The sequence below is a fragment of the Canis aureus genome, chromosome 31, assembly GCF_053574225.1.
Source record: "Canis aureus isolate CA01 chromosome 31, VMU_Caureus_v.1.0, whole genome shotgun sequence".
NCBI lineage: Eukaryota > Metazoa > Chordata > Mammalia > Carnivora > Canidae > Canis > Canis aureus.
In genome coordinates, this window is record NC_135641.1 from 18,772,034 (window position 1) to 18,799,255 (window position 27,222).

At 36.2% G+C, this 27,222-nt stretch overlaps 3 protein-coding genes across 46 annotated transcripts in view; 2 read left to right on the top strand and 1 right to left on the bottom strand.

The window, feature by feature from the left end:
* FXR1 (FMR1 autosomal homolog 1) overlaps positions 1-9,852 on the top strand; it is a 63,628-nt gene extending 53,776 nt beyond the window's left edge. For 2 of the 5 annotated variants that reach the window (XM_077879767.1, XM_077879770.1), the window contains 5 exons: positions 1,669-1,872; positions 3,619-3,819; positions 4,505-4,585; positions 7,972-8,063; positions 8,788-9,852. In XM_077879767.1, coding sequence (XP_077735893.1) covers positions 1,669-1,872; positions 3,619-3,819; positions 4,505-4,585; positions 7,972-8,063; positions 8,788-8,958 — 749 coding nt within the window. In that variant the 3' untranslated portion in view covers positions 8,959-9,852. The remainder of the gene's footprint in view (positions 1-1,668; positions 1,873-3,618; positions 3,820-4,504; positions 4,586-7,971; positions 8,064-8,787) is intronic. The other 3 variants (XM_077879769.1, XM_077879771.1, XM_077879772.1) reach the window with 2 other exon arrangements.
* A 3,305-nt stretch (positions 9,853-13,157) lies between these two features.
* The window catches only part of LOC144302453 (uncharacterized), a 696,165-nt gene continuing 682,100 nt past the window's right edge, over positions 13,158-27,222 (top strand). For 18 of the 40 annotated variants that reach the window (XM_077879776.1, XM_077879775.1, XM_077879779.1 and 15 more), the window contains exons 1-2: positions 13,158-22,873; positions 24,177-24,236. In XM_077879776.1, coding sequence (XP_077735902.1) covers positions 22,505-22,873; positions 24,177-24,203 — 396 coding nt within the window. In that variant the 5' untranslated portion in view covers positions 13,158-22,504 and the 3' untranslated portion in view covers positions 24,204-24,236. Of the gene's footprint in view, positions 22,874-23,679; positions 23,728-23,823; positions 24,118-24,176; positions 24,237-24,426; positions 24,552-27,222 lie in introns of those variants that run through there. The other 22 variants (XM_077879796.1, XM_077879797.1, XM_077879798.1 and 19 more) reach the window with 18 other exon arrangements.
* On the bottom strand, positions 17,654-22,680 carry DNAJC19 (DnaJ heat shock protein family (Hsp40) member C19). Its single transcript, XM_077879802.1, has 6 exons — positions 22,504-22,680; positions 21,662-21,713; positions 21,506-21,579; positions 20,102-20,181; positions 19,208-19,278; positions 17,654-17,809 (listed from the first exon to the last, which is right to left on the bottom strand). The coding sequence occupies exons 1-6, from the start codon at positions 22,504-22,506 to the stop codon at positions 17,739-17,741; spliced, it is 351 nt and encodes a 116-aa protein (XP_077735928.1). The 5' UTR covers positions 22,507-22,680; the 3' UTR covers positions 17,654-17,738.

A 27,222-nucleotide genomic window follows, 5' to 3' on the forward strand; every position in this document is an offset into this window, starting at 1 on the left:
GCAGTGTATAGGCTTGTCATTAAAAAATTCTTATACATTCCAAAAGATGTTTTCAGTACTCCTGAAATGATAAATTGCCCTTATTCTAACAAACCATGACATTATTTAGTGAATTTTTTTTGTCATTTGGAGAAGTAAATATTTGGGAGATGCAGTCCCAAGATTCTCAATCCTAATGAATACTAGAAACTTGTTAAATTTTTTCTAAAATTAGTTGCAACTAATTAAACCATTCTTATATAATTGAATGGTTACATCCATATTTAAGGTCATGTGAAGGAAAAAAGAATTATCTGTAAAGGAGATAGGAAGTTGTTAGGCTCTATCATTTGTTAAACTTAAATTTTATTCTGGGTACCTTAATACTCTTTTGTGCATCTGAAGAGTTCTTATGTTTTACTTTCATCATCAGATGACTAGAGTTTAATGTAAGGTACTTGTAGTTTATCATGGAATCACTTTTATTTGGGAATAGATAAGCAAGAGACCTTCAAAATCATGCAGCATTTATTTATCAAGAGAGAATTGTTAAGCATATTGTTAGATGTCTGGGATATTTAGTGATAGAAAAAAAGCTCTACCATTTAAATACAGACCATGTGGGACGTAAATCCAAAGGGCAAAAAAATGGAAAACAACACATGACAACATTGCATGATAGATACATATTGCTTTAAGGAAATAAAAGGAGAGAAGAGGTCTGTTTTCAGTAAACTGATCTAAAACTAGAAATTGAACAGGCCTCTGGAGGAGATAAATTTGGATACATGATAAAAAGGAGAGGGGAGGTAGAAGTGGCATTCCAGAATTAAAGAATAGAAGTGGGAGTATTATAGTGATTGAGTCATCTAAATCTGACACTTTAATTGTGATATAATAGTAATAATATTGCAAACTGTTATAGAATATTTGCAGTGTTTAAATTTTTAAAAGGTCAATATTAAAATAGGTCATTGGAAACTTAAGAATGGTCTTGTAAACCGTTAGTCACAAATTCTTCTTGTCAAGGTAAAGTTGTCTTCTCAGCAATATTCTTAAAATTTGTTCTGTGATTTCAAATAGTGTATTCTAATTTAAGCCACTATTGTTCATAAAACAATTAGTTTTTGTATAGCCACTAGAAATACACTTCTAATTTATGAGAGACCATCAATTACAAGAAACTGTGATTTCAGAAATGTTAAAATATGGGAAAAAAATGCTCCCTGGAAATCACTGAAATAATGGAAGAGAGTACACTTACATAATAAGACTACTCCTTTTTCTAAATATGATTGAATTTGTTTTTAAATATTGGGTAGCAGTTATTTTTATTATAGTAATTTGTTTTTAAAACCAAAAGGGCAAAGTTTTTTGATTATTTCCCCATTTTAACTGCATTTGGATATTAATGTTTTGTGTTGTCTTTAATATTATATTGCCTCTATTTCATACATCTGGACCAATTTTTAATCTCCCACTAGTAGATCCTGTATTACTAGTGTAATATTAGTGTGTGATTATTACTTAGTAAATTTTAAATTGATTAAAAATTTTTTAGCTTTCTTTTAATCAGCCAATTAGGATTATTAAATAATGGTTTGTAGGAAATAATTTTGGAAAATTTCACTCCTTTTTTTCACCTTTAAAAAAATAGGAATCTAATTGGCTTATGTTCTCTTTCCCAAGGTACAAACTCTGAGCTGTCTAACCCCTCTGAAACAGAATCTGAGCGTAAAGATGAGCTGAGTGATTGGTCATTGGCAGGAGAAGATGATCGAGAGAGCCGACATCAGCGTGACAGCAGGAGACGCCCAGGAGGAAGAGGGAGAAGTGTTTCAGGGGGTCGCGGTCGTGGTGGACCACGTGGTGGCAAATCCTCCATCAGTTCTGGTAGTCTTTTATATACTATGTCAGCATCCTTACTTTGTAAACAGTGTAACTTTATACAAGTTAACCCATTTCCCAAGGCCACCTGTTTTGGGAAGTGTCTTTTCCATGAGGAAAGTAGTGGAGCATATGGCAAGATAAGGAGAAACTCTCTAGGGTGTTTCTCAGTGAAAGTTTAGCTAGAATATTAAGGTCAGAGAAATTTTGGTTGGCTGATTCTGTTTTGATGGTCAAAGATTTCTCTCTAGTTTCTTGGGGGGAGGGCTTATATAATTAATTAGATTGTATATTTTTCTCCAGAATATTTGGGTTATTTATTTCTTTTTGCTAGACAGACCCAGAAAATTCTAATGCACAGAGAAATCTAAATAACTTTATATACTTAACATTGAAAATTAACTGGGAAGACTTTTTGCTGTACTATGTACTATTTTGGGAACAAAATTTGTGAAATTAAAATTTTTTAAATTTTTTGTGAAATTGAGCTGTACAGGCTATTTAGAAGACTGAGAACTGAGGTGCATAAGCAACTTCTTACTCGTGTCTTTTTGTAGAAGTTGCCAGAATGTTTTTGTTTAGCATAATGGGCTGGGGAAAGAATTGTCAGCCATATGTGACCGGATTATATCAGAATATGACCTTTACATATCTTTACTGTATACCACTTGAAAGTTTATATAGTATTTTAAATGTTATAGAACATATATATAATTAAATGTATACCACACGTGCTCACAACCTATAAAAATCTGGAACAAATCATAAAATTTTAGGGCTTTTTAAAAGGTACTCTAGTTCCAGTGATATTCTTTGAGCCCTAAGGTTAGTTTATAGATATTTAGGGAAGTACTTTTTTTTTTATATTTTACTACAATGCTATTACCAAGGTTTATAAAGTTGTAGTATGCTGAATTGCACAATAAATGTACTTTAACCTAGTGCTTATGATTAATGGATAAACTTAGTGTCTTTTGCAAAGATGCTAGCTTGCTAGCTGTTACCAAAGGAAACTTAGAAAGGAAAAATCGTGATTAGGTGAATTTCTACTATAATTTGGTGGAGGCAATAAATGCACATAGGTAAGATGGGTATTTTTTTTCTTATAAATTATATCTTAAAACTTTCCCTTTCCCACCCTCACCCCACCTTACCCTGCCTTCTCTTTCTGGAGATGGGAGTACTAGTCAACATTCATTTCTGTATTTTCCTGTAACCAATTAGAATTTGAAGTTTTTTTTTTAGTTTGCTTTTTTGTGTAGACTTGTTTTGATTGCTTCAGTTCAGTAACATTTCTGTTATGCCATGGAGTGCAGGTGTTGAGAGTTATCTGGGAATAATCCATTATTAGTACAAAGAAGCAGCCAACACCTTGAACTCCATAAAGGGGACAAAATTGAATATTTATTTCTCTTCATTTTCATTTCTCTAGCCTCTGGGCAGGATTAGCTAAAATTGTGAGTGTCAAAAATACCATGTAACAATATACTATTTTCTAATAAATTTTCAAAAGAAGTCAAATGGTAGGAAACTGAGGGTATAAGCTCATCTTTAATTTTTCATTGCCATTTGGAGTTCTTCATGTTTGTTTTCCAGGAAAAATAGTGATACAGAAAACATTTGAATACAGAATATAGGGGGGAGAATTGAAGTTTCTTTATCATTAATAGATATAGTTCAATATAGATCAAAACATTACTAATGACTGCAGCTCTCTTAAATGACTATTTCTTGCCTCTGACATGCATATAGTGCTCAAAGATCCAGACAGCAATCCATACAGCTTACTTGATAATACAGAATCTGATCAGACTGCAGACACTGATGCCAGCGAATCTCATCACAGTACTAACCGTCGTAGGCGGTCTCGTAGACGAAGGACTGATGAAGATGCTGTTCTGATGGATGGGATGACTGAATCTGATACAGCTTCAGTTAATGAAAATGGGCTAGGTATGTAAGCACTTAGGGAAAAGATACATTATTGTATAATATTAATGTATGATGCTTTTTTCAAAAAAAAAAAATAATCCCAAACGTAATGCAATTCGCATATTGATTTTTTTCTTAGTGTTTACTTCAAACAAGGTAGATAGCTTTGTGTCTGTCTGAAGTGTCTAGTTCTCAGATTCGTATAGCCAAATTATTTGCAACCGGAAGGGTTTATTTAAAGTGCCCTTTGATGTCATTAAATCAATACAGATAGTCAAACTGCAAGGCAGCTTATTGTTCATAAACCAAAATTGGGCTTTCAGCTGCCTCTTTAAAATTTATTATAAACGACACTAGTGAAGGTATGTATATTGAGTAGGGATTAACTTCCAAAGGGCTAAAATGTTAACTTTGAATTGTATTGGAAAGGAAGCTTTATTCCTGAATGATGATAATTAAGTTGTGGAGTTTGTTCAATTAAGAGTTAAAACCCTCTTAATTTCCAGATGATGATGATTCCATTTTTAATCTATTTGAAATGCTTAAAACTACAAAATTATTTTCTTGTCAGTAATGTATGTTGTTTTATCTTCCCTGCTTAATTAAACGATTCTCTTACCCTTTCTTAAATCTTTGAAGGAAAGAAATTTTTTTGTTTTGTTTTTGTTTTTGTCAGTATAGTTCATGGTAAACTTTGCAATTACAGATGATAGTGAAAAAAAACCCCAGCGACGCAATCGTAGCCGCAGGCGTCGTTTCAGGGGTCAGGCAGAAGATAGACAGCCAGGTAACTTGAGTGGACCTGTGGACAACGCCAGGTCACCAGCATGAAAAAATGTCATGTGTCTGCTTTCTAAATATATTATACTTACATGTACACATGTGTGCATATACATTCAAAGATGTGCATTGCATAAATTGTTTACTCAACTAATAAGACTACTACTCTTAAGAAAATGCATTCTTCCTTCACTCCGTAAATGTTTAGTAACCTGTCTAATTGAACTAATGTTGTGTCTTACTTTTTTTCCATGGAAATACTGTTGAGAAAACCATTATTTTGTCCACTTGGCAGATTCTTTATACTTGAGTTTGGGCCTGCCACCCCAGGGACTATGTTGTAGATTGTGATTGAGGTCGATTGGCAAAACTGGGCAACTTTTGCATGGTGCTGCTTACTATATTTGGATTCAGCACCTCATTTTTGTGGGAATTTTAGTACCCACAGTTTTAAAAAAAAAGTATAAATGAGAAAAAAACTTGAAAGTGTCTTTTTCTAATAAGAGGAATGCATGTTATGTTTTGTTTGTTTTTTGTAGTGTGATGCCTTTTCCCTTACACCTACTAACTATTCAAATTAATAATACTTATTTATTAGTTTTAGAATGTTTAAGTAGTCATAATTTTTAGTAACTTCAAAGAAACTTGTTTGCTGTGTCTATATTATTTTGAACATAATTCCATTTCCTGTATACAGAGAATCACGTGTATATTCACAATGAAGAAATTGTGCACCAAAAATAAACCCCTTTTAAACTAATCAATTTCTGCATTCTTTCCAAAGCAAATTCTTGGGTGTGTTTTCCCCAAATAAAGAATGTAAATTCAAGTATCTTTAATATTTTAAGTTTAGTGGTGGTAGAGACATTTGGGAAAACTGGTTAAAGGTGTTCCCACTCTTGAAGAAAAGTTCATGTTTTAAAGATAGTTGTAAATTTAAAAGGAATTAAATATTGTCCAAAATAGAAGGTTTCCAGAAAGTGTTTGTTTTCCTTTCTTTTCACTTTCTTTGTAGTGTTAGAAAGAAATATTCTTTAGATCGAGAGATCATATTTACATTGTTTAAAGTTGTCATGGCAGTGAATGCAATTTCTACCATACTTTATACATAAGAAAATTCACGCTATCATTGTGGGGTGTTAACATAGGGTAGATAACATAATTTGTTAACTCTGTGAATGGTGGTTTATTACCAAGTCAGTGGACATAAAAGACATAGTGGTGTTGAAGAGGTAGAGACATTTCTGCATGATATTAAGTGAAACCTGAGTAATTTGGGGTGTCCAGTGATTTGATGATTTGTGTTCCATACTGCATTTATTCCTATTTTACTGTTCTTTGGAATTGCTGCTTTTCCTGTTTAGAAATTCTTGTCCTGCCTTCTCCCCTCCCCCCAACTTTTAAAAGCCCCTTAAGATAGCATTAGTGGAACAGGTACATCATTTTCTTCTTGCCCCTGGCAGTACTTCTAGAAAAGTTGCGTCATCTAAAAATATCAACATTCCCTTATACACACAATCATTTTGCTCTCGTTTGCTCAAAATTTCTTGTCCTCTTTAGTATAAATTAAGTGAATGAATATTCCTTAGTATACTTGGAATGGGACTCTGCACTTGTGTCCAGTTGATTTACCTGGGACCCTTAGAAAGAAATTCTGCAGTCCAAATTATGCTGCACAAATCCCTATATTTTTTCCTAGATACTAAATATTTATTAATCTTTATTGTCCTTTTAAATGGCTAGTATTTTAAGGATCGGCTGTAGACAGGCTTTGAGTCAGCAGGGTTTGTTTTTTGTTCTGTGTGTGTAGATAGTGGAAGAAGTGGATGACGATTCTAAGAACCATCAAATATTCAAATTTAGCAATATGTTTGTACAAGTAGCTGGGTTGTTCAGGTGTCACTGAGGGTGGAACTATGGAAACTGGATGAATTCATTAAGGTGCTCCCCAAACTAGAATCAGATCTAATGGTTTTGCCACCATGTATGTAGATATCATAATGAAATGGATATGATAGTATGCCTCTTCTCAATTTTGGAAACTATTATTAACTGTATTTATAAATTGAGAGTGGATTTAAATGATTTTTTTTAAAGCTCCAAAAATGAGCACACCAGGTTTCTTAAAATTTGGAAGAGGCAGTTTTATTAGACAGGAAACCTCTTTAGTGCTGTTTCTTATAAATTGTTTATATTCTGAATTCAGTGGTTTCTTTGAGATTAAGATTCACTTAATAGTTTCAGAAAATTCTTGGATCTTAATAAAAGTTTTATGGTAATCCATGTTCACAAAAAATGAATTGTAAATACTATCCAGCTTCTTTATCAAAGTGATTTATTTTCATATAATTTGAACTTGATTGGCCACTTCTCCCCTAGTGACTTTTAATAAATACTTTAAAATTTTCTTGAGTTTTCATTCTTTGTATTAACTTGCTCTCCTATAAATTAAAATATACCATATTTCATATAATCAGAGATTTTCCTCACCAGTTTCTGGGAGAAAATAATTCCTTGAAAGAGAGCGACTATTTTGCTACTTCTCCAAATCATTCTAAGTTGTAAGTCCTAAAGAGAAAGGATTGAGGTATAAAGGCCAGAGTACCTGTAGAACAGAGATCATTTGTTGCACTTGGGTTGGCCCAAGGGTGTTAGCTTGCTTTTAGTCTTCTATCAGTGTTGCCATCCACTTTCCTTGCAAACACACATATGCTTCAGTCAGTCTCTTGAAAGATCGTGAAGTGGGGAAGAGGTGATTACTGAATTAATGGTGGCCCTTTCCCCACCAGGATCATTGTTCACATTTTTAGGGTGGTTTTAGTTTGCTTGTAGTTTTTTATTTTAGATCACTCAGAATGGTTTCTAGTGTGAAATGTGAAAAAGGAACCAAAAAATACCACATTTGGATATCTTGTGCTTTTTTTTTAACCCGACTAATATTTAAGTCTTTTATATCTTTGATGAACTTTTCAAATTTAAATATATATATATAGCACACCATGATTGCACCAAATATGCCCCATTTTTTTTCCCACTGAGAGTTGCAAACACTGGGCTTAGAATGCTGCATTTCCTATTCTTGGTTGTGGATTTCTATATCAAACTTTATATCCCACAACTGTAGAGTCAACCAGAAGAAATGGCTGGATTCTTGTGAAAGCAGATTTAATCTGGGCTTCCTTGGATCTCCAGCTTGGAATTTTCTCTTGTCACCATTAAATCACAGGCACATTTTTCAAGTTTTGTTTTTGGTTGGAGGTGGTACCCTGCTTAAAACTTTGAAATTGGGTTACCCACCATCAGTTTATTTTAAAAGTAAAATTACTCTTTATCCATAAATAAACTTTAGAAATATTTTTTCAACACCTGTAATTTTTTTCTCATCTTCAACAGTCACAGTTGCAGATTATATTTCTAGAGCTGAGTCTCAGAGCAGACAAAGAAACCTCCCAAGGGAAACTTTGGCTAAAAACAAGAAAGAAATGGTAAGGAGAATTTAACCTGTAGGTTTTGTTGTTTTTTGTTTTGTTTTGTTTTGTTTTTTGTATGGTTTAGCTTTATTTTTACTTACTGTATGATCGATCACTTGTTCCCGAACTAGACAATATTTTAAAGACTACTCTTGATTTTGTTCTTGGCCCCAGGTAACTGAAGATATGCATGCTTGAGCCTGGAATACTTTTCATTTAGAATTCCAAATAGCATTTGTAAAATTCAGTCTACCCAAACATATTGGGCATAGAGACTGTTGGCTTAATTTTGGGGGAGCAATAGGCTATATACCTCTTCTCATTGATGGATATAGACCTTTTAAGTTTCAATTCTTTAAATGCTTTAAGGGATTTGAAATGTAAATGTGAATTTCAAAAAAAAAAGGTGAGTAAAATAGGTGTTTATGTGCTTAGGGTGTTAACTTTGTGTCTTTTACATGATGAGTTTTCCAGTGGTTTAAATTAGGTTCAAGTTTTCAGTAAACAAGTATAGATTCTTCCTTTGATTTAGTACTGCTAGGTACTAAATTAGGTAGAGATGAAAAAAGTGGAGTACATTGGTATATGCTTTGAAAATTTAAGAACATTTTAATTCTTTGATCCAGTGGTTATGAAACTAAAATGATTTATTAGCTAATTAATGTTTATATAGCTGTTTTCCTCCTCAGCTGTAGATTTCATTTATAAAGAAGTTGAAAAAGTTGTCTCCCTTTGGCAGGCAAAAGATGTGATTGAAGAGCATGGTCCTTCAGAAAAGGCAATAAATGGCCCAACTAGTGCTTCTGGCGATGAAATTTCTAAGCTACAGCGTACTCCAGGAGAAGAAAAGATTAATACCTTAAAAGAAGAAAACACTCAAGAAGCAGCAGTCCTGAATGGTGTTTCATAAACTGAAGAAGTTCCTAGTTTACAGTTCTTTTACATTACATTTTACAATAGTGCTTGTACAAGCTTGCCAAAGATAGAATATGGATCGCCAGTCTTTACATCGCACTTTCAGTTCCTCCATTTGGAATTCAGAAAGGGGAGGGATCCTGAAGAAATCATATGTTAAACATACTTTGACACCTACTGTGTTATAAAATATATCATCAGATGTGCCTTGAGAATAGTATATGTAACATTAAAAAAAGTTGCTGGCTATAGGAAATGTTATTTTGTTTTCAAAATATGGCAGAGATGGGGGGAGGTGGGTGGGGTGGGATCCCTAATATCTTTATGAAAGCATTAGCTGCTTTTGTTACATTTTTAATAATATGCAACCACTTCTTCACCTGAGGAAAACTAGAATGAAATGCAGTCTAAAATATTTTGCACTGAATTGTAATTTCTCCATTAGTTTAGTCTGGAAACTGGTCTGTTTTAATGTGTTTTTTTAAATGCTGTATGTAGGGGAAAATCTGCAGACCACTGGAATTCATTTGTTAAACTCTCATCTGCAGGGACACTGGGTGATATTGGCAGTGACTGTTCTACATTGAGGCTTTGTTTGGTTTATTTATTAAAGTGTACAGTATTTAAAAATCAAACATAGCTTTAGTTAAAACACTAAGCTGAATTAGTCCTGTCCATTTCAGACATAACCTGAACTACTGAAAAGATCAATTTCCAGGAGGTTTATTCTGTATAAAAGTACATGTTAGTCTTCAGTAGAGTATCTTTTCCTTTTTCCTTTTTCTTTTTTTTTTTTCCTTTTTCTCCCCACCCCCCCTTTTTTTGATTTTGGTTGTTTGATGTGCAATATGTTTTTGTATGCAGGTAGTAAATAAACTTTGATCTTCCATTTGCTGATTTTTAACTTTCTACTTTTTATAACAATTGTAGCAAAGTAGCTGGAGCTAGTAATAGGCCTAGAATAGTCATCTTGATTGCTTTTTCAAAAGCATTTATACTTGCTCATAAATAGTACTAAAATATTAATTGGTCAGTTAATCATTTTGTTATGAATCCTCTGAAATCTTAGCACTTAAAATTTAGTCTTTTGGGGTAGATTGGCTTAGGGAATTGATCATATATTTATTAGGCATGTCTTTATAATCTTACAAAGGCAACTTTTGGGAAGGCTATGGGGTAAAATCCAGAATTTGGTCTTTGATAATTTATTAAAAATTATTTTTATGAAGAAGAATGGTGAGCAATTTTAAAATAAGAAATAGACCATTAACTTGGTTTTTGATTCTATAAGGAAATAATTTTGAAGGCTGTCATACTAATGATTGTAGGTTTTTTTGTATTTATTTTAGCCACATGGCTTAATTTTAGAAGATAAAGACTTCACATAAAGTGTGTTCAGAATAACAATGATAGAGTAATTACGCAGATAATTGTGAGGTCATACCAAAGTGGGTTTACTGGAGGGGTCCCCCCAATAATAACGCATAGGCAACTGAGCAAGAAAGACAACCCTTGGTGTTGAAAAGTATTTTTTATGTGCATAGTTTGTCTTAATTTGTTATGTGCATAAAACTTTTAAGTGGTTTTAGTTAATTTATAATAACAGACAATTCAAAGTATTGCTAAAAATGTATTATTTGCCATGTGAGTGTACATATAACCCGACACCTCAAATTTATTATCACCGAAGTTAAGATGTGATAGTATTTTTTTTTTTTTTTTTTTTAAGATGTGATAGTATTAAATGCATTTTCCTAAAAAACCCTGGTAACTATAAGTTCAGATGTGGTATGAATAGCATAATCCTTGCATTTTTAAAATAATGGCACCAAATAATTTCATACTCTCATTTTAAAATCTTACCCCACACACATTTTTAACCATCAAAGGTTAGAAGTAAAACTCTTGTTCTTTTCAGTAACAGGGTTACAGATTAATTATAAAGTATGAGAATTTTCATTAATTCCCAAATTGGTAAATATGGTAAAAAGAAAAAATGAGTTCTCATTTCCTTTCATATGGAATAGATACATTAAGTTCCTTCTTTCATATTTTATTGAGAAAGTAACATAAAACCATCCTAGAATAGTGCAAGCAGTTCTTTAGAATAACCATATTCTAGGAAATCAGAACCAAGATTTTATTATTTAATAACTAAACCTGTTGTCTTGTGTACTGCAGAACCATATAGGCCTCCCCCAGTCCCCCAAGTAGAGGGGAAGGAGGGGCAGAGAGAGAATGGGAGAGAATCAGGCTCCACACGCCTAACACAGAGACTGATGCCTGGGGCTTGATCTCATCTTGAGATGCTTCCCTGAGCCAAAATTGATTGCTTAACCGACTGAGTCACCCAGGCACTCCCAAGATAGGCTTTTTTTTTGGGGGGGGGGGGGGTAAATACCATATACTCTGATCAAGAAGTGAAAAGCCTACTACTCCCCAACAGAAGTAATATGTTCTGATTTATTTTGAGAGGAGTGCATCTTTTTTGGCTACTACACCAGTTAGATGTTGCTATGGGAAAACTTGCTGGTAAGTTAGGACATGCTAGAAGACACTCAAATTTATATGTATAAAGGTCTTATGTAGTCCTTACATTGTTTCAGCATACTTACATGAAACCACAGGTGGAGCCTTGGGAAACCTAGTATTCTTGGGTTTGGCATCATCTTTTTATAGATTTTATTTTTAAGTAATGTCCGTTCCCAACGTGGGACTCAAAACTTAACTCAGATTGAGTCACCTGCTCTCCTGACAGCCAGCCAGGCACTCCCTGGCATCACCTTTTTAAAGACTTCATTGGGCTTAAAACTTTTGCAAAATGGTATAAAGGGGTCTTTGTTGATAGCTCAGTTACTGTTGGTAAAATTATAATAGGGGTAGATCAGATTTTAAGTAGTCGTAGGTTAAGAGAAGCAGCACATCAACTGATAAGTTCATGAAAACCTTACTGGCATTCCTTAGAACCAGGTTATGGGAGATTGCTTAAATGATTTTGCAAAAAAACAAAACCAAAAACCCACACGCAGTGGTACATGTAGGCAAGTAAAATAACCTAAGGACATACACTAAGCTAGTAAAGAAGAGGCAAAAGTAGCTGGCATTTTTTTGTATTCCGGTTCTCCATGGCAGCCATTCTTCTGTAGCTTCGATCCATTACCTTTATGCTAAGTCACAGGTATTTTTGTGAGTATTTGCTGTGAGTCTAATGAGTAACTTGAGAAAGGTCACTACGGAGTTGGTATATTAACTGAATGTTGCAATTAGGTTGGGAAATAGTACCATTTGTCTTCACACAGATTTCTACTTTTTTGAGGTTGAAACCAACCTAGTTAGTTTTTTCCTAGGTTATTACAATAAACTTGGTCTACTGAGGGCAGATGAATGGAAAACTAGCTATAATGCAGTAAGTCCTATGGCAGATGGTGGAGATTGATAATGGAATGAGGATAAAGGAAACTTTTACATTTGGATTTCCTTTTTTTTTTTTTTAAAGATTTTATTTATTCATTCATGAGACAGGCAGAGACACAGGCAGAGGGAGAAGCAGGCTCCATGCAGGGAGCCCGATGTGGGACTTGTTCCCGGGCCTCCAGGATCATGCCCTGGGCTGAAGGCGGTGCTAAACCGCTAAACCACTAAGCCACATGGGCTGCCCTACACTTGGATTTTCTAGAAAGACCTTAAAGAACTTGGATTTGAACTGGATATAAGTGTTTGACAAAATTTCAAAATGCAAAAGGATGTTTGGTTGAAGCCTCACTTAGTTTATCTTTGGTGTTAGGGTTTGGCTCCCTGTTAACTTTTATAAGGATATCTGGTATGGTGAATTTGGTGACTCCTTTTTAAAACTTTTAGTTCTTAAGTGTTCTTGAATTAGTAGTAGTTACAACTTTTAATAACGTTTGCGTTTTCAGGATCTGTAATAAAGCAACAATCAGTCTGCTATAAAATTTGGCAAATGGTAGTAATTTGAAGTTGAACTCAACTGTTGGTTGAAAATAAGTAAATTATGTTGAACCATACAAAATTGTCAATAGTTGGCAATTTTAGACCCAGTGGCAATTTCCTATGGCTCAGTGTTGCTCAAAACATTTCTAAGTATGATCATTTACTCTAGAAATCCAAGAGTCTTTTAACACCCAGAAAATCCCTTCTTGATGAGGAAAGTACGTTAACACTAAGGAAATAATTTTTAAAGAAGGGTTTATCATCAGTGGATTGCTTAAATTGACATTCGTCTGTACCTTCTATATTCACTACTTCAAGTACTGAAATAAGGTATGGACTATAATGCAGGCTATAATCTTCGTAAGAGGATTTTTCCACTAGTCCATTTGACTTGCCTATTTCTTTGATAATTTCGGAATTGTAGGTATTGGTGTACAGAATTGGGAGTTTCTATGTACCTAAACCAGACATTCACAACTAAACTGTATGCAAAGTCCTGCTACTAAGTATACTAGTGAAGAGCTCAAATTTGTGTTTCAGTGATTGGTATGTTTTTCCTGGGGTGAAATTAACAGGAATATTTTCCAAATGTTTTGTACCTTTTTTTTAACTCGAGTTGTCAAAAGTAGATAATTTTTTTTGGTATTAGAAAATATTTCCCATAGTTTTTGTAGATAAACCAGTTTACATTGTTGCCTGGAGCTTATGCTGCTTCGACCTGGTTGAGTTTCACTTTTGTACCTGCCCTTTTCAGGTTGTAAAGAAAAATGTAAACATTACTGTAGAAATTCCATTAATTGCAGCTGTACTAAAGTAACAGCAAATGTTAACATTTCAGATTATACCTTAACACTAGACCATGGAACTTTTCATTGGGTAAGGAATAATCTGTAACACTGGATAGAAGCTCTTCCTAGACCTGTTGCTAAGGCAACATTTGGCTATAAGCAGACACACTGTACTCTGAACAGCAGTGCCAATGACAAAAAGCAGAGCTTAGGTCATTTAAGTTTCCTGGTACTCAAGGTTACTCACAGTTCAGGATTCTTTTTATAACCAAAAACCCATTCAAGCATTTTAGATAACGTTTTTATACTTCAAATTTAAATTTTTTCTATCATATTTGTTCTCCCATTGAAACAATTCTGTATTCAGCCAGTGTGGAAACTTAAAACCTCACTTGTCAACTCTTTAAATGAAGCATTCTGCCTGAGTGAATTTTTTAAAGAATTATTTCTGATGCAAGGTTTTAAGGTAGGCATACATTTTCAATAGGCTGAATATAGCTTTTTAGTGTGGCACAGTTCAGCATGCTTTTAGGGTTTTACCTTTGTGTTAAGATGCTTGTTACCTGATTTTTTCCAATTAGTGGTTTTCTACCTGCCTTTGAGACCCTTTTCAAAGCTTCTGTTAAATTAAGGTTAGCAGAGAAAATCTTATCAATATCTAGAATTAGAATATATAGGCATGAGTATGCCACCTGTTTCATACAAGTTCTTGTTTCTTGAATGGTTTGGGTGTTCTGGGATATTTTTTTTTGTGTGTGTGTTCTGGGCTATTGATTTGTATGTATAATTGGACTTTTTTTTTTTTTTTAATGCTTCCATAGGTATTCTCATCATTTGGGAAGTATGTTAAGAGAATTTTTCTAAAATTCTAAGTAGGAAAGGATTTAACTTTTCAGGACCACTCATAGTCCACTTTGATCACCAGCAAAGGAGATTTTACAAAGCCCCATGTGTCCTCTAGTAATGTCAATCCAGAGGCAGTGAAGGCAAAATGGAAGGGACAAAGTAGGGGAACTAATCTCTAGTATGCCAGATCTAACATTTAAGACTGTGGGTGGGAATTCCCCTGTAACCCATTCAACCAATATAGAGAGAACTGTTACAAATGAACATAGTAAATTGGATCAGACACCCCCCGGGGTTGCTTGTAGTTTCATTAGCTGTGTAACCTCCACAATACTTTGCTCTTTTTGTTTCCCTACCTATAAAATGTGGAGGAACCTTTTTTTTTTTTTTGAGTTGGTCCTTATTAACAGGTGGAGAGGCAGAGGCCTAAGGATGTAGGTAGTATACTCAAAGTTGCCTGGATATTACTGCCTAAGTTGACTTGAAACCTGCACTTCCTGTGTCTTATTGTGTTCATACCTCCCTCCCCCTTAAAAAAAAAAAAAGTCTTGAGTGCCTACTGAAAAAATGGCCCCAAAGCAAAGTAATGACAGCTCCCAGATTCAAATTTCATTACCACGAAAAACAAAACACCACCAAGCCATCCCTGGTTATCAAATTAGTGACAGATATCACAGTACAGCTTAACAGAATGGACTTTAGATTTGAGAAAGACCAGCCTTGTCACCCAGATACTGTTTTGGGCCTTAGTTAACCTCACTATTGTTTCCTTGCTTGCCAAACCTGCACAGTCCTAGTACACTGTAAGTAGAGTCAATAAATGTTAACATTATACATACATATTTTGTTAAAAAAAGATGGAGGCTCTCTTAATACAGATCATACTTGCATCAGTTACCCACTATGATCAGGAACCCTCACACAGGTGACTCTTTCTCAAGAAAAATATGGTAGGTTTGCTTCATACTCTACAATGAGATGTAGATTCTTCTACTTAAAAAAGAAAAGGTAAACCTAGAAGAAATAAAACTGATGACTATGAAAGAAAAACGTGCTTTTGTGCTTAGTGTTATTTTAAAAGCATTTTTCATTGTTTTAATACTTGCCTTAAAACAGGCATGCTATTTGCATTAAACACCTATAAGCATACCCAGTATAGAAGTTTGCCCTTTTAGAGTTAATGCTTGATCGCCTGTGGGCATGTTCTCTCACTTCCCATGTGTTTTTCAAAAATCTGCTTTATTGTAACTTAAATTTTTTTTTAAGATTTCACTATATTCATGAGAAAGGCAGAGCAGAATCCTCATGGGGAGCCTGATGGACTGGATCGGGGATCATGCCCTGAGCCACTTGGGCGCCCCTAATTTAAAAGTTTTAATTGGTATCTTTTCTTAAAACTTGATTTAGTAAAAAAAAAAAAAAAAAAAAAAAAAAGAAGAAGAAAAGGCTAGTAAGCCAATTTAGTTGATCCTGTTGTTAGAGTCCTTGTTTGCAAATTCACCTACTTGTCAAAATTTATTTGTAACCCCAGACTTAACACCCAAGTTAATTTCCTGCTCAGAGACATGCAGAGTGGTGAAGAATTTATATCACCCAATGCCCAAAGTGATGCTTGCCTTGTTTCCGTTACCACACTGTAAAGAAGCATCCCTTCTATGGTCCATTTAATGGCAAATTTTTCACATTTTTGTGCTTACTCGGGACTTTAAGATGGCCCTCAAGCCTAGTGAAGTCCTAAACAAGAAGAAGGAGGTTGTGACGTAATGACAGGTGTTAGGGTTGGCTGCAAGGTTAACGTTAATGAATCAACAACATAAATGTCTTTATATATGAAACACAGCTAAAACAAAGCTATATATTAACTGGTTGATAAAAACATGGCCCAGAGGTTCAGAGGAACCTTAATTCCCCTATGAACACATGGTTCAGTATTTGCTAATTTCAGTGTTCCAGTAACTTCACAGAACAAAACTACTTTGAGTAACAATTAACCTTCATAGCCCTTATCTCTAGAAATAACTAAAAAGATTTATCCAACTTTATAAAAGCCATGGCTGCCTTAAGCTGATGTTTTCTCCTACTCTAAATCATAAGTGGACTTGATCAGATTTTAAGGAAACGGAGAAGGCGGATATAACCCTAATCTGAAGTGCAGGTAAACACATTCCAATAACTAAATAGGATTACCACCATTTTGATCTGACCTTGAAAGTTTTGTGTTCTCCATTTATGAGAATTTTTAACATGACGTGAAGTTCACATGATAGTATAAATTAGCATCTTAGAGCTAAAGAAAATATTCCTGCTGGTGGCAACAGACCATTTTACCTCAGGTGTTCTTATACAGGTCCTCTGGTTAAGATCCTACCATTAAAAAAAAAAAAAATCCTACGATAGTTTGTTAGACAAATAGCCATTTACCCTCAAATGTCATTTAAATAGGAGCTTACAAATTTTCCAATAGTCCAAGCTGAATATTTTCATAATTGAGCGCATTTCAGTTTTTAGTTTTGCTAATTGTATTTAAGCTTGGTCATAACAAATGGAAAAACTTAAAAAAAAAAAAAACCCAATTTATAAACTGTCAGTTTCTTTAAGTGGCTAGTTCAATACAATGAAATACTTCTTGATTAAAAACAAGACCTCTACTGTCAAATCTTACAGTTTTTAAGGTATGAAATCTAAATTCTAATTCATATATGTGTGTAGAGTTAGATGTATTTCTTAAAGGGTCAAAGTTGTGGCTAAACTCACTCTTAAGATTTAAGGTTTATCTAAGCAGTGAGGTTGGTTTCTCAACTTTGAGCAGCCTTTTCTCCCAATAAGATAAACCCATCCTATTAAAACCTGTGTGTTTTCTCCCAATAAGATAAATCCCTCCTATAACAACCTGTGTGAATTCCACTGCAGAATTTATCACATTGTGTTTTAATTTCCAGTTTTTCAGTATCCCATTAAATTGGGGGCTCCTTCAAAGCCAGAGAAGGTCTATTTCTATTCAAATGGAATGTATTTATCCATAATCACTGAGTGTTAAATCTCCAAATTCTAAGAAGAAACTTCTATCAAAGCTTTGGTTTAGATTGTGTTAAATCATTTTTAAGATTGTAGCTTTGAGGCATTTTATTATAAAAAGCTAGCACTCATACACATGAACTAACAAGAACTTAAAATTCATCACACATTTACTTCATTTTTTAGCTTGACCTTCTAGTAAATCTTTAGCTTCATTGATTTTGGCTGCTATATAAGGAGATCCTCCTATAGGAAGAAAGAAAAAAGGAATAGTTATAATATGACTTTTCAATTTCTGCTTGGTGAAGACCTATTCTCTTGTTTCAAGGATCCCTACTACTTATCTGGGAGGTGGAACTAGCAGAAATCGTATTTTGACTTTTTAAAATGATTATGACACTGCAACCAGATCACCAAATGTATATGGTCCAATATATTTGACCAAAGGGAAATGAAGTAATTCATGTGAGGAAGAATTCCACAAAAATGGCACCTTCAAAAACTAAAGTGACAAATAAGAGCTGCCCCCAACGTATGTGACCTTGAAATAATATAAGTTACCTATTTATGATTACAAGCCTATAAATGAACATGAATTTATTGTACTATGTTACTTTGAAAACATGATGTTCTCAGAGGTTTGTGAGCTTTGCTGGAAAGACCCCAGTATACTTTGTACTTTCTCTGTCCTTCAGTTTTTTTCTTTTCCTGTTATTGTGCCTTCATGATGTTCCTTACCAGTGCTTTTGTACTGGAGCAGTGATTCTCAAAATGCAGTTCTCAGAGCAGGAAGCATCAACATCCCAAGAAGCAGCTTGGAGAAACGGAATTTTATAGGCTCCAAACTACACTTTATCAGAAGCCCACCAATAAAACAAGCTAAATTTTGTAAAGTAGGCTACGACAGTCTAGTACCAAACAATCACAAACCCGTTTAAACTCAAAACACTCTTAATGAAAGGCCTATCCTTTTTTGAGCAGTAGAATATGGATTTGGGGGTTTGTATTTTGGTGTTCCTAGTAATTATTTGCTTTCAACACAGCTACGTCTGCTTAGAAATGTATCAAACAAATTATACAGGTTTCTAACTAGGTAACCCCTAATTCCAAGATCTAAATGGATAGAAAAAAATGACATTTCATTAACTGAAACTTAACATTTCCTTTCATATAGACCTCCCAACCCCAAAACAGTATTAATAGTATTTAGACTAGTAAAAGTCACATTTTATCACTATTGGAGATGAGAAAATGGTAATGCTTATCATTACTTTCAAATTACAGTAATTACTAAGTATAAGACTATTCTATAAATTTTTCACTAAGAATATATTCTTTTAAGAATAAAAAAATATAAGAACTAACAATAGTTAAGTTATAAAAATAATAGAATAGTTAAAAGAACAAGAACTTAAAATTCATCACACGTTTACTTCATTTTTGAGCTTGACCGTCTAGTAAATCTTCAGCTTCATTGATTTTGAAGCTGGTAAACAAATGGATCTAGCCTGGGCAACGGTGCTCACACATAGATTTAAGCATTTCCTTGAAACAGCCGAGAATTAAATTTATGAAATTATTCCACTAGTAACAATTGGTCACTAAAAAAAAAACATGTAAAACAAGAATTTAATGACTACTTACCCTTGTCTGGGTGATTTAAAAGCATAATTCGTCGATGAGCATCTCTTATTTTTCCTTTATTGGCAGTAGGGCTAATTTAAATTTAAAAAGAAAAAGGTATAGTTTACTTCAGACTACTTCTGGATCAAATCAAAAAAATAAAGGCCAATTAAAGATACTGTGAAACTGAAATCAAGTCAACATGAAAAGTGGTTTAGGAACCTCTTCCCTAACATACACAGATGATGAATATTCTGAATCACAGAACTAAATAGCTCCTTAGGAAAATAATGCATTCTTATAATTAGTTGAGGGGCACCTGGATGGCTTCGTTGGTTAAATGTCTGCCTTTGATTTGGTTCAAGTCATGATCTTGGGGTTAGGCTGGGATCCAGCCCTGCATTGGGCTCTGAGCTCAGCACAGTGTCTGCTTGTCTCTCTCCCTCTGCTTCTCCCCCAACTCGTGCTCTCTCTCAAATAAAATCTTAAAATTATTTGAACTTTCTAATCATTATATAAGTCCTTTTATTGAAAGGGAAAGCATGTTGTATCTGAAAATGAAGGCAGAATTTCACTACAAAAAACGTTATAGGGCAGCCCTGGTGGCCCAGTGGTTTGGCACTGCCTTCAGCCCAGGGTGTGATCCTGGGGACCTGGGATTGAGCCCTCTGCCTGTGTCCCTGCCTCTCTGTGTCTGTCATGAATAAATAAAATCTTTAAAAAAATGTTATAAAGAACAATAATCTTTCAGTGAATTAAAAAGTCCTTATGTGCTAGTGTGCCTTCTCACTGGACTTTTACAGGGAGTGTTTAGATATTACAATGTATGTAACCCTATTATAACTCTTAGTAAAAGGATATTTGCTCATATCTCAGAGTTGTAGAAAAATATTACAAATATTAGAAATTATTTACCTTACGCCTAGTATTAGTGCTGCTTCTCTTTTTGTCATTTTGGGTTCAAATCCACCTCTATAATAGCCACCACTGAAGGCCTGAGAGAGGAAATGCATTCATAAAAATAGATAATAAACTGAAAGTTGCTAAAAAATGTTGAAAATGTTCACAGCAGAAAAATTAAGACAATTCAGAGAACTTTAAAACTACTACGGCATTTTAGCTTTATAGGAAGCAACCAATATTTTAATGATATTAAACATCAATTTTTTCCTCCAGAAAAATTCTAAAAAATGTAAGACAGAAGAGGTGCCTCATAGCCAGTTCTTCTGGGAATAAAGGGAAGCTTATTCCAAGTTAGCTGTGTTACAGGTGAAAATTTGACCTAAGAATATGATTATGTGTTAGAAAAACAAGGGCTGGGATCCCTGGGTGGCGCAGCGGTTTGGCGCCTGCCATTGGCCCAGGGCGCGATCCTGGAGACCCGGGATCGAGTCCCACGTCGGGCTTCCGGTGCATGGAGCCTGCTTCTCCCTCTGCCTATGTCTCTGCCTCTCTCTCTTTCTCTCTCGGTGACTATCATAAATAAATAAAAATTAAAAAAAAAAAAAGAAAAACAAGGGCTTCAAGAAAAGGATTTGGAGATCTTTTATGATGAGTGGTTCAAGGGTATTCTGAGAGTCAAGGTAACTACTAAAACAAGACTTTTAAGGTATGTATGGAGGGACGCCAGGGTGGCTCAGGGGTTGAGCCTCTGCCTTCGGCCCAGGGTATGATTCAAGGGTCCTGGGATGGAGTCCCACATGGGGCTCCCTGAGAGGATCCTGCTTCTCCCTTTGCCTGTGTCTCTGCCTCTCTCTGTGTCTCTCATGAATAAGTAAAATCTTTAAAAAAAAAAAAAAAGATATCTATTGAGAAAACCAGGCTACCAGATCATATGAGTAAAGCCTACCATCAATCACCATATTGTCACATTCAATTACAGCAATAAAAATACTAACAAGCTGTCACAGCCAAACATCACATCCAGTCATACTCTTTAGCCTACTTCACTCTGGTGCTACCCAAGTATCTTGGGGAGTGCCAGAGCCACACAACACAGGATCCCTAGACACTGCAGATCCTTAGATCCCTGTGTTGGTCATGCAGAGCAAATGAGGGAAGGCAAGAATCTGGACAAATGGTACTGAAGTTCTCTAAACAATAGTGATTATTAACTTTCACGATACTAGAATTTCAATACCTTAGCCACAATTCTGTCACAAGCCTCAGAACTTCTAAACCCTGTTTGTGGGAGACAAGAGAAGGGGCCCAAAGCACTAAGAACCTCATGGATGTTTGGAAATTTACCCTCTCCAAGTGTGACTCTAAGCTTCCTACATAGGCAGCAAAGAATTAGCAAAAATGTTTAGCATGTCTTACAGATTTTGGTAGACTCTGAAAAACTTGTTTTACTTGAGGTTCCACATGTTTCATGGCTTGCAAAACATAACGGCCTACAAACAAAAGCAACAGAATAATTAAAAAAATCTCCAACCTCCCCTACACTTCACTTCGACTCCCAAACCATAAACAAACCTGCAAATCCCGCAGCAGCAATGGTCAGTCCAACAGCTACCACGGTACTGGCCTGGTAAGGGGAAGCAGAGTGAATCATTTACTTCTGGAATTCTCACCTTTCCCTATGCGTACCTATCGTCCCATCCTAAACTCATTACAAGTTTTACTTCAAAGGGGAAAACAACTTTGAGGAAGAAAATCGCCTGCCCATGATCTCTCAGGAGGCCTGCAGCTTTTTGACTCTAATTCATTGTAAAGCTATGGGATTTTCAACTGTGAAAGGGAAGGGCGAGTGGATTTGCTTATTTACTTTTACGACAGTGGAACTGAACACCTCTCATCTCTGGGCAAACGAAACCACACTGATGTTCAATCAAGAACGAAGGAAGTAACATTTCTGCTGGAGAAAGCACGATGTGAGGTCCCCGCAGAATTCGGACAACACGCTTCCACGTCAAAACGTGCGCCGAAGCGCCTTCCACCCCGTGGCGTCTCCCGGTCCCCGCGCAGAATCCCCCATGTGTTCTGGGCCCGAGAAGAGACGCGTCGGCCGGAGTCCAAGGGAAGGACACACTAAGGAAGGTCGCGAGGCTGCACCGGGCGAAGAGCAGCGACAATCAAACGCGTTTCCACTAATCTCGGAGCCTCGGGGCCGATGGGCCAGAGACCGGAGCCCCTGGCGGAAGGGCCATGGAAGACCATAAAGGCCCTAGAGGGCTTGTGTCCCAGAAGGTGTGGCTGTCCGGGGCCCTACGTCTCCAGCCTAGAGTCGCAAGGGGGAAGAAAACCTCGGCTCTTTTCCTCTGAGGTCGCGAGGCCTGGGCCCGAGACGGCTCGGGAGACCGGCAGGCCGCACTCACCATGGCTCCGGCTCGGCTCCGCGGCCTCCACCGAGAGCGCGGCTCATCCCAGCCCAAAGGCCGCAGCCAGCTCGCACGCTTCTACCCGACGGCCAACCGGCCCCCGCCAGCGGCGGACGCAAACCGCCCCGCCCGCGGCGCGTCAGGAAACACGGCAGCCGGGCCGCCAACGGGCCGGAAAACTGTCGTAAACGGGGCCCGCGGAGGGCCAGAGGGGAAAGGTCGCTGGAGCAGTGGGCAGGTGCAGAAGGCGCCTGGAGATTGGCTGGCGGCGGGCGGGCCGCCTCCTTCCTCGGGCTCGGAGCTGGGGCTTCTCCGTTTTGCCCTTGGCTACCAGGCGGAAGCTATTTGGAAACTCCTGTCGGGGAAGGTATTGATGCCGAAGGGCGACGACGACTGCCGAGTAGCCTCACTCAGACCGCTCCCCCACCCCCCTTTGCAGCACGTGCATTCGCCTTTCATTTTGTTTTTAATTGTCAAGGGTAATGAACATCCTCAAATATGCCGTGACAGTTCCACCTCGAAGCCAAATAAATATGTGGCAAGCCGGGATAGCAAACGAGAATATGTCCCCCCGCCCCAAAACCAAAACAACAAACCACATTGTGTTTCAGGGCTGCTCAGTAGCGTTTTCTTATTTAAAAAGGATTTTTAATTTGTGACTTGACCTCGTGTAAATAAATATCTGGGGTTTTGTTTTGTAGAACGGAAATTTTCACTTCAGAGACAGTTAATATTCTGAACACGGGGTCCCCAAATCCGCACAACCGAAAAGGGCTATTTCAAATTTCTCTCCCTTTCCTCGAAAACTAGCATCAGTCTCATAGATCCCCTAAATAATAATCAATGCTTGAGAAGAGGAAAGAAAGGAAGTTTTACAGTGTTTGGATGATCAAGTAAATTTGGAGTTACTTTCCAGTTAGAACTTACTGAAGTATTAGAAATCAGTTTACGTAGCAATGAAATTCTGCTTCGATGAATTGGTTGCATGTTAGAGATGTATGCAAATTTGTTGGTCTTGTTTTCCCCATCTTTAAAAAGGTTCTGCATTTGGATCTTTAAGAATTCTTCTAGCCCTGCGATTTTTGTGATGTAATCTATTGTCAACCAATAAATGTATTCTGTAAAGAATTACGTGTCACATAAAGATTCTTTTATTCTGTATATTTTTTGGTATATACAAACTACACCATACAGCTTGCTTGAGGAGCAGGTTAACATGAGGTAGCCCAGCCTCAGGAAGCCAAGGATAAGTAACACAGAGACACTTGAAGTGGACAGGGCTCTTGTTTTTGGAGGCAAATCAAAATAGATGTACAACCCAGTTCTGTCACTAGTTGTATGACTTTGGATAAGTTGTTTCTGAGTTTTCTCATTTGTAAAACAAGGGTAATGATGACTACCTCACCAAATTTTTGTGAGGGTAAAGAATTATGTACATAATATGCTCTGCATGTAATTATCACTTAATGTGTTGGCCATTATCATAATGAGGCATGTTGAAGTACAAATTGGTGTGCAGAGGCCTTCCCGATTCTCATGATATCTCACTCATGGATGTAAGCCTGGTAATCTTTTCCATTCCCGCTAAGGACATGGAAAGAACCTTTAAAAGTAAGTTTTTGAAATTTCTATCCAGTGATGAATGGATAATTATTCCTTGCTTCTTCTAGCTTCTGATGACTGCTAGCATTCCTTGACTTGTGACTGCATCACTTCAATCTTCAAGGAAGGTCAGTATCTTGAAATCACTTTCTACTCTGTCTTCACATTGGCTTTCTTTGTGTGTAGAATCTCTTTTTCCTCCCTTTTATATGATTGTATTTAGGGCCCAATCCTATAATCTGGGATAATCTCCCCATCTCAAAATCCTTAGCTTAATCATATCTGCAAAGACTTTGCCACATAAATTATTATTTACAGGTTCCTGGCTTTAGGACCTGATATCCTTGGGGGCCATTATTTATTATAGAGAGTAAGAGAAGACAATAGGGACAAGAGAATGAGAAAGGACTCTGCTCAATTTCTTCTCCCAAATTTGCCAGAAGGTAAGTCACTTCTTGAGAGTGAGAGTAGAGACAAGTGTTCTTGCACTGTGCCTTTCAAATACATTTTGAACATAACTATTCGTAAAAAATACATTTTACATTGTGACCCTGAGAACAAATACATACTTAACACACAGAAGTACCCGTACATGCACACACAAATACACATTGAATTTAATGTGTATTTTTAATTTATTATTATTTTTTATGATTAGCACATTTTTTAAGTGCTTAAAAGCCAAACATAGTTGTTGTTGTTTCTTTTTAAGATGTATTTATTTATTTATTCATGAGAGACACAGAGAGGCAGAGACAGAGGCAGAGAGAGAAGCAGGCTCCCTGCAGGAACCCGATGTGAGACTCAATCCCAGGAGCGTGGGATCACAACCTGAGCCAAAGGCAGATGCTCAACCCCACTGAGCCACTCAGGTGCCCTGAAGGGTAAACATAGTTTAGGTAGGGCTTTAGGGCATGTAGCAGAAAAAGTGGCAAAGACTCTCCAATAGAGAAGTTACTATACCAGAGGTTTACAGTAATAGGTACAAACTGTTCAGACCTGTTAATAGGAATATACAAGAATCTTTGAAGGAAACAAGTCTTATATAATTTGGGGGACAGATCAGCAACCTCATCAGGTTAGGAAGACTTGACATTGCTGAGTCACTTTCTACATTGATGTTCTATTGCCTGTCTTCACCTTTCCTTCTGGGACAACTTATATTCTGGGACAGCTCAGTGGAGTAGCTTGTTAATATGGACCCATAGAGCTCTCAATCTAATGTGCTATGTTCTATTACTAATAGGAATCCAAGTATCAGTGATATCATTCTTAGGTGGATATAGCCATGAATTCCCATGACCACTTACCCCCAAATGAAAACGACACTTTCAAACTAGTTTAAAATGTTATGCACAATCAAAAATGATTGTTAGAGATGATCTCTCAGAGTGATGTAACCTACTTTTACTTCTAGATCTATATTATTATTTTTTTTAAGATTTTGTTTATTTATTCATGAGAGACAGAGAGAGAGAGGCAGAGACACAGGCAGAAGGAGAAGCAGGCTCCATGCAGGGAGCCCAATGTGGGACTCGATACCAGGATTCCAGGATCATGCCCTGAGCTGAAGGCAAATGCTCAACCCCTGAGCTACCCAGGCATCCCATAGATCTATATTAAAAACAACAAATGACTTGACGAGAACCTGAAAAAAAAGTGATGTAGGACATGAGAAACTAGGGAATACTTAGAATACTGGTAGAGGTGCAAACATCTTCAGAGAAAAGCCTCCTTATTAGCCAATTTGTTGAAACACACTCCTCTGCTCCATTCAGAGCTGAGGAGTTTGCTGAAACCAGAGTAGGAAACTGGGTAGTCTCCTCCTATCTGCCAGTCCAAAGCAAACCACTCTGCTGTGTGCATGTCCTGCATCCTTAACTCTCAAATAACTACTCTGCACAAAATTAACAATGTCAGGATTCTAATTTGCATTTCTTGTTCTAAGATATTGTTGATAGAATAATTTGTGTTTTTCAAGAATATGAAATGAATGTTTAATTCAGCATAGAAAGAAACAGGAAATAAATGTTCAATAAAAGAATAGTTTACATAATTTGTTTCCTCCTCTGTAAAGTCAACATAATACTAGTACTTCATTGCATTGTTTTAAGAATTAAATTAGATAATATATGGGAAGCAGATAGTATATAAATAACATAACTGCATAACTGCCCAGAGAGCATATTATTTTTATTTCAGTTTATCTCTTCAACCCCATCTTCTCTAATTTAGCCCTTTCTAGCTCAGGTTATAATTCTCAAACCAGTCCCCACAATTCCAGAGTCTCATTATTGATTTCAATTTTTAGGCTCCAATGAGAGGAGCCTAAAATTTATTATTATTATTATTATTATTATTATTATTATTATATAAATTATTCTGTCAACCCAACAGATACAAAGAAAATGTATTCCTCTGTGTCTTACTTCTCACAAAGATGAGTTCTGTTGCATTGTTTTGTAGGTATTCAATATATCTCTCTAATGGACCTAAATCCATCTTCAGCCACAAATAACCAACTCCAAGGAATTAGGGCTGCTTGGCCTCCACCCCTGGTTTGTCCCTTTCTCTTTTGATGGCTGATTTGTTTGAGTTTTTACTTACTTCCTCTCCCTTGGGATTGTGCTTTCCTTTTTTGTCCTTTCAGAGAATACTTAACATCAGAGTTTATTTTCCAAGGATTAAAAAAATGCAAGTTTTCTCACAGATTGCTAAATGATTTAGCAATTTAGTTTGTCTTGCCAGTGGCTAAACAGTCAGATAACCAAGGGACAAATTTCCTAAAATATGATCTATTACAGATGCTTTCTTGCAGTTTTGATAGACATCCTTCTAAGACTCCACATTCAATCCAGTGGGTTCCAAACGGATCTAAAATGGTTCAGTTCAATAAGAAATAGATGTTGGGTACTACAGTCAGTTCCAAGATAACCCAATTGGAGAAAAATTATTAAAACTATTTTTTCTTTTTTTTTAAAATTTTTTATTTATTTATGATAGTCACACACAGAGAGAGAGAGAGAGAGAGAGAGAGAGAGAGAGAGAGAGGCAGAGACACACACAGGCAGAGGGAGAAGCAGGCTCCAAGCACCAGGAGCCCGACGTGGGATT

Coding starts and splice junctions, on each gene's coding strand:
- DNAJC19 (XM_077879802.1), bottom strand. Junction 19,279..20,101: donor GCACTAATACTAGGCGTAAG/GTAAATAATTTC, acceptor AATTTAAATTAG/CCCTACTGCCAATAAAGGAA. Junction 17,810..19,207: donor TTTAAATCACCCAGACAAGG/GTAAGTAGTCAT, acceptor TTCTTCCTATAG/GAGGATCTCCTTATATAGCA.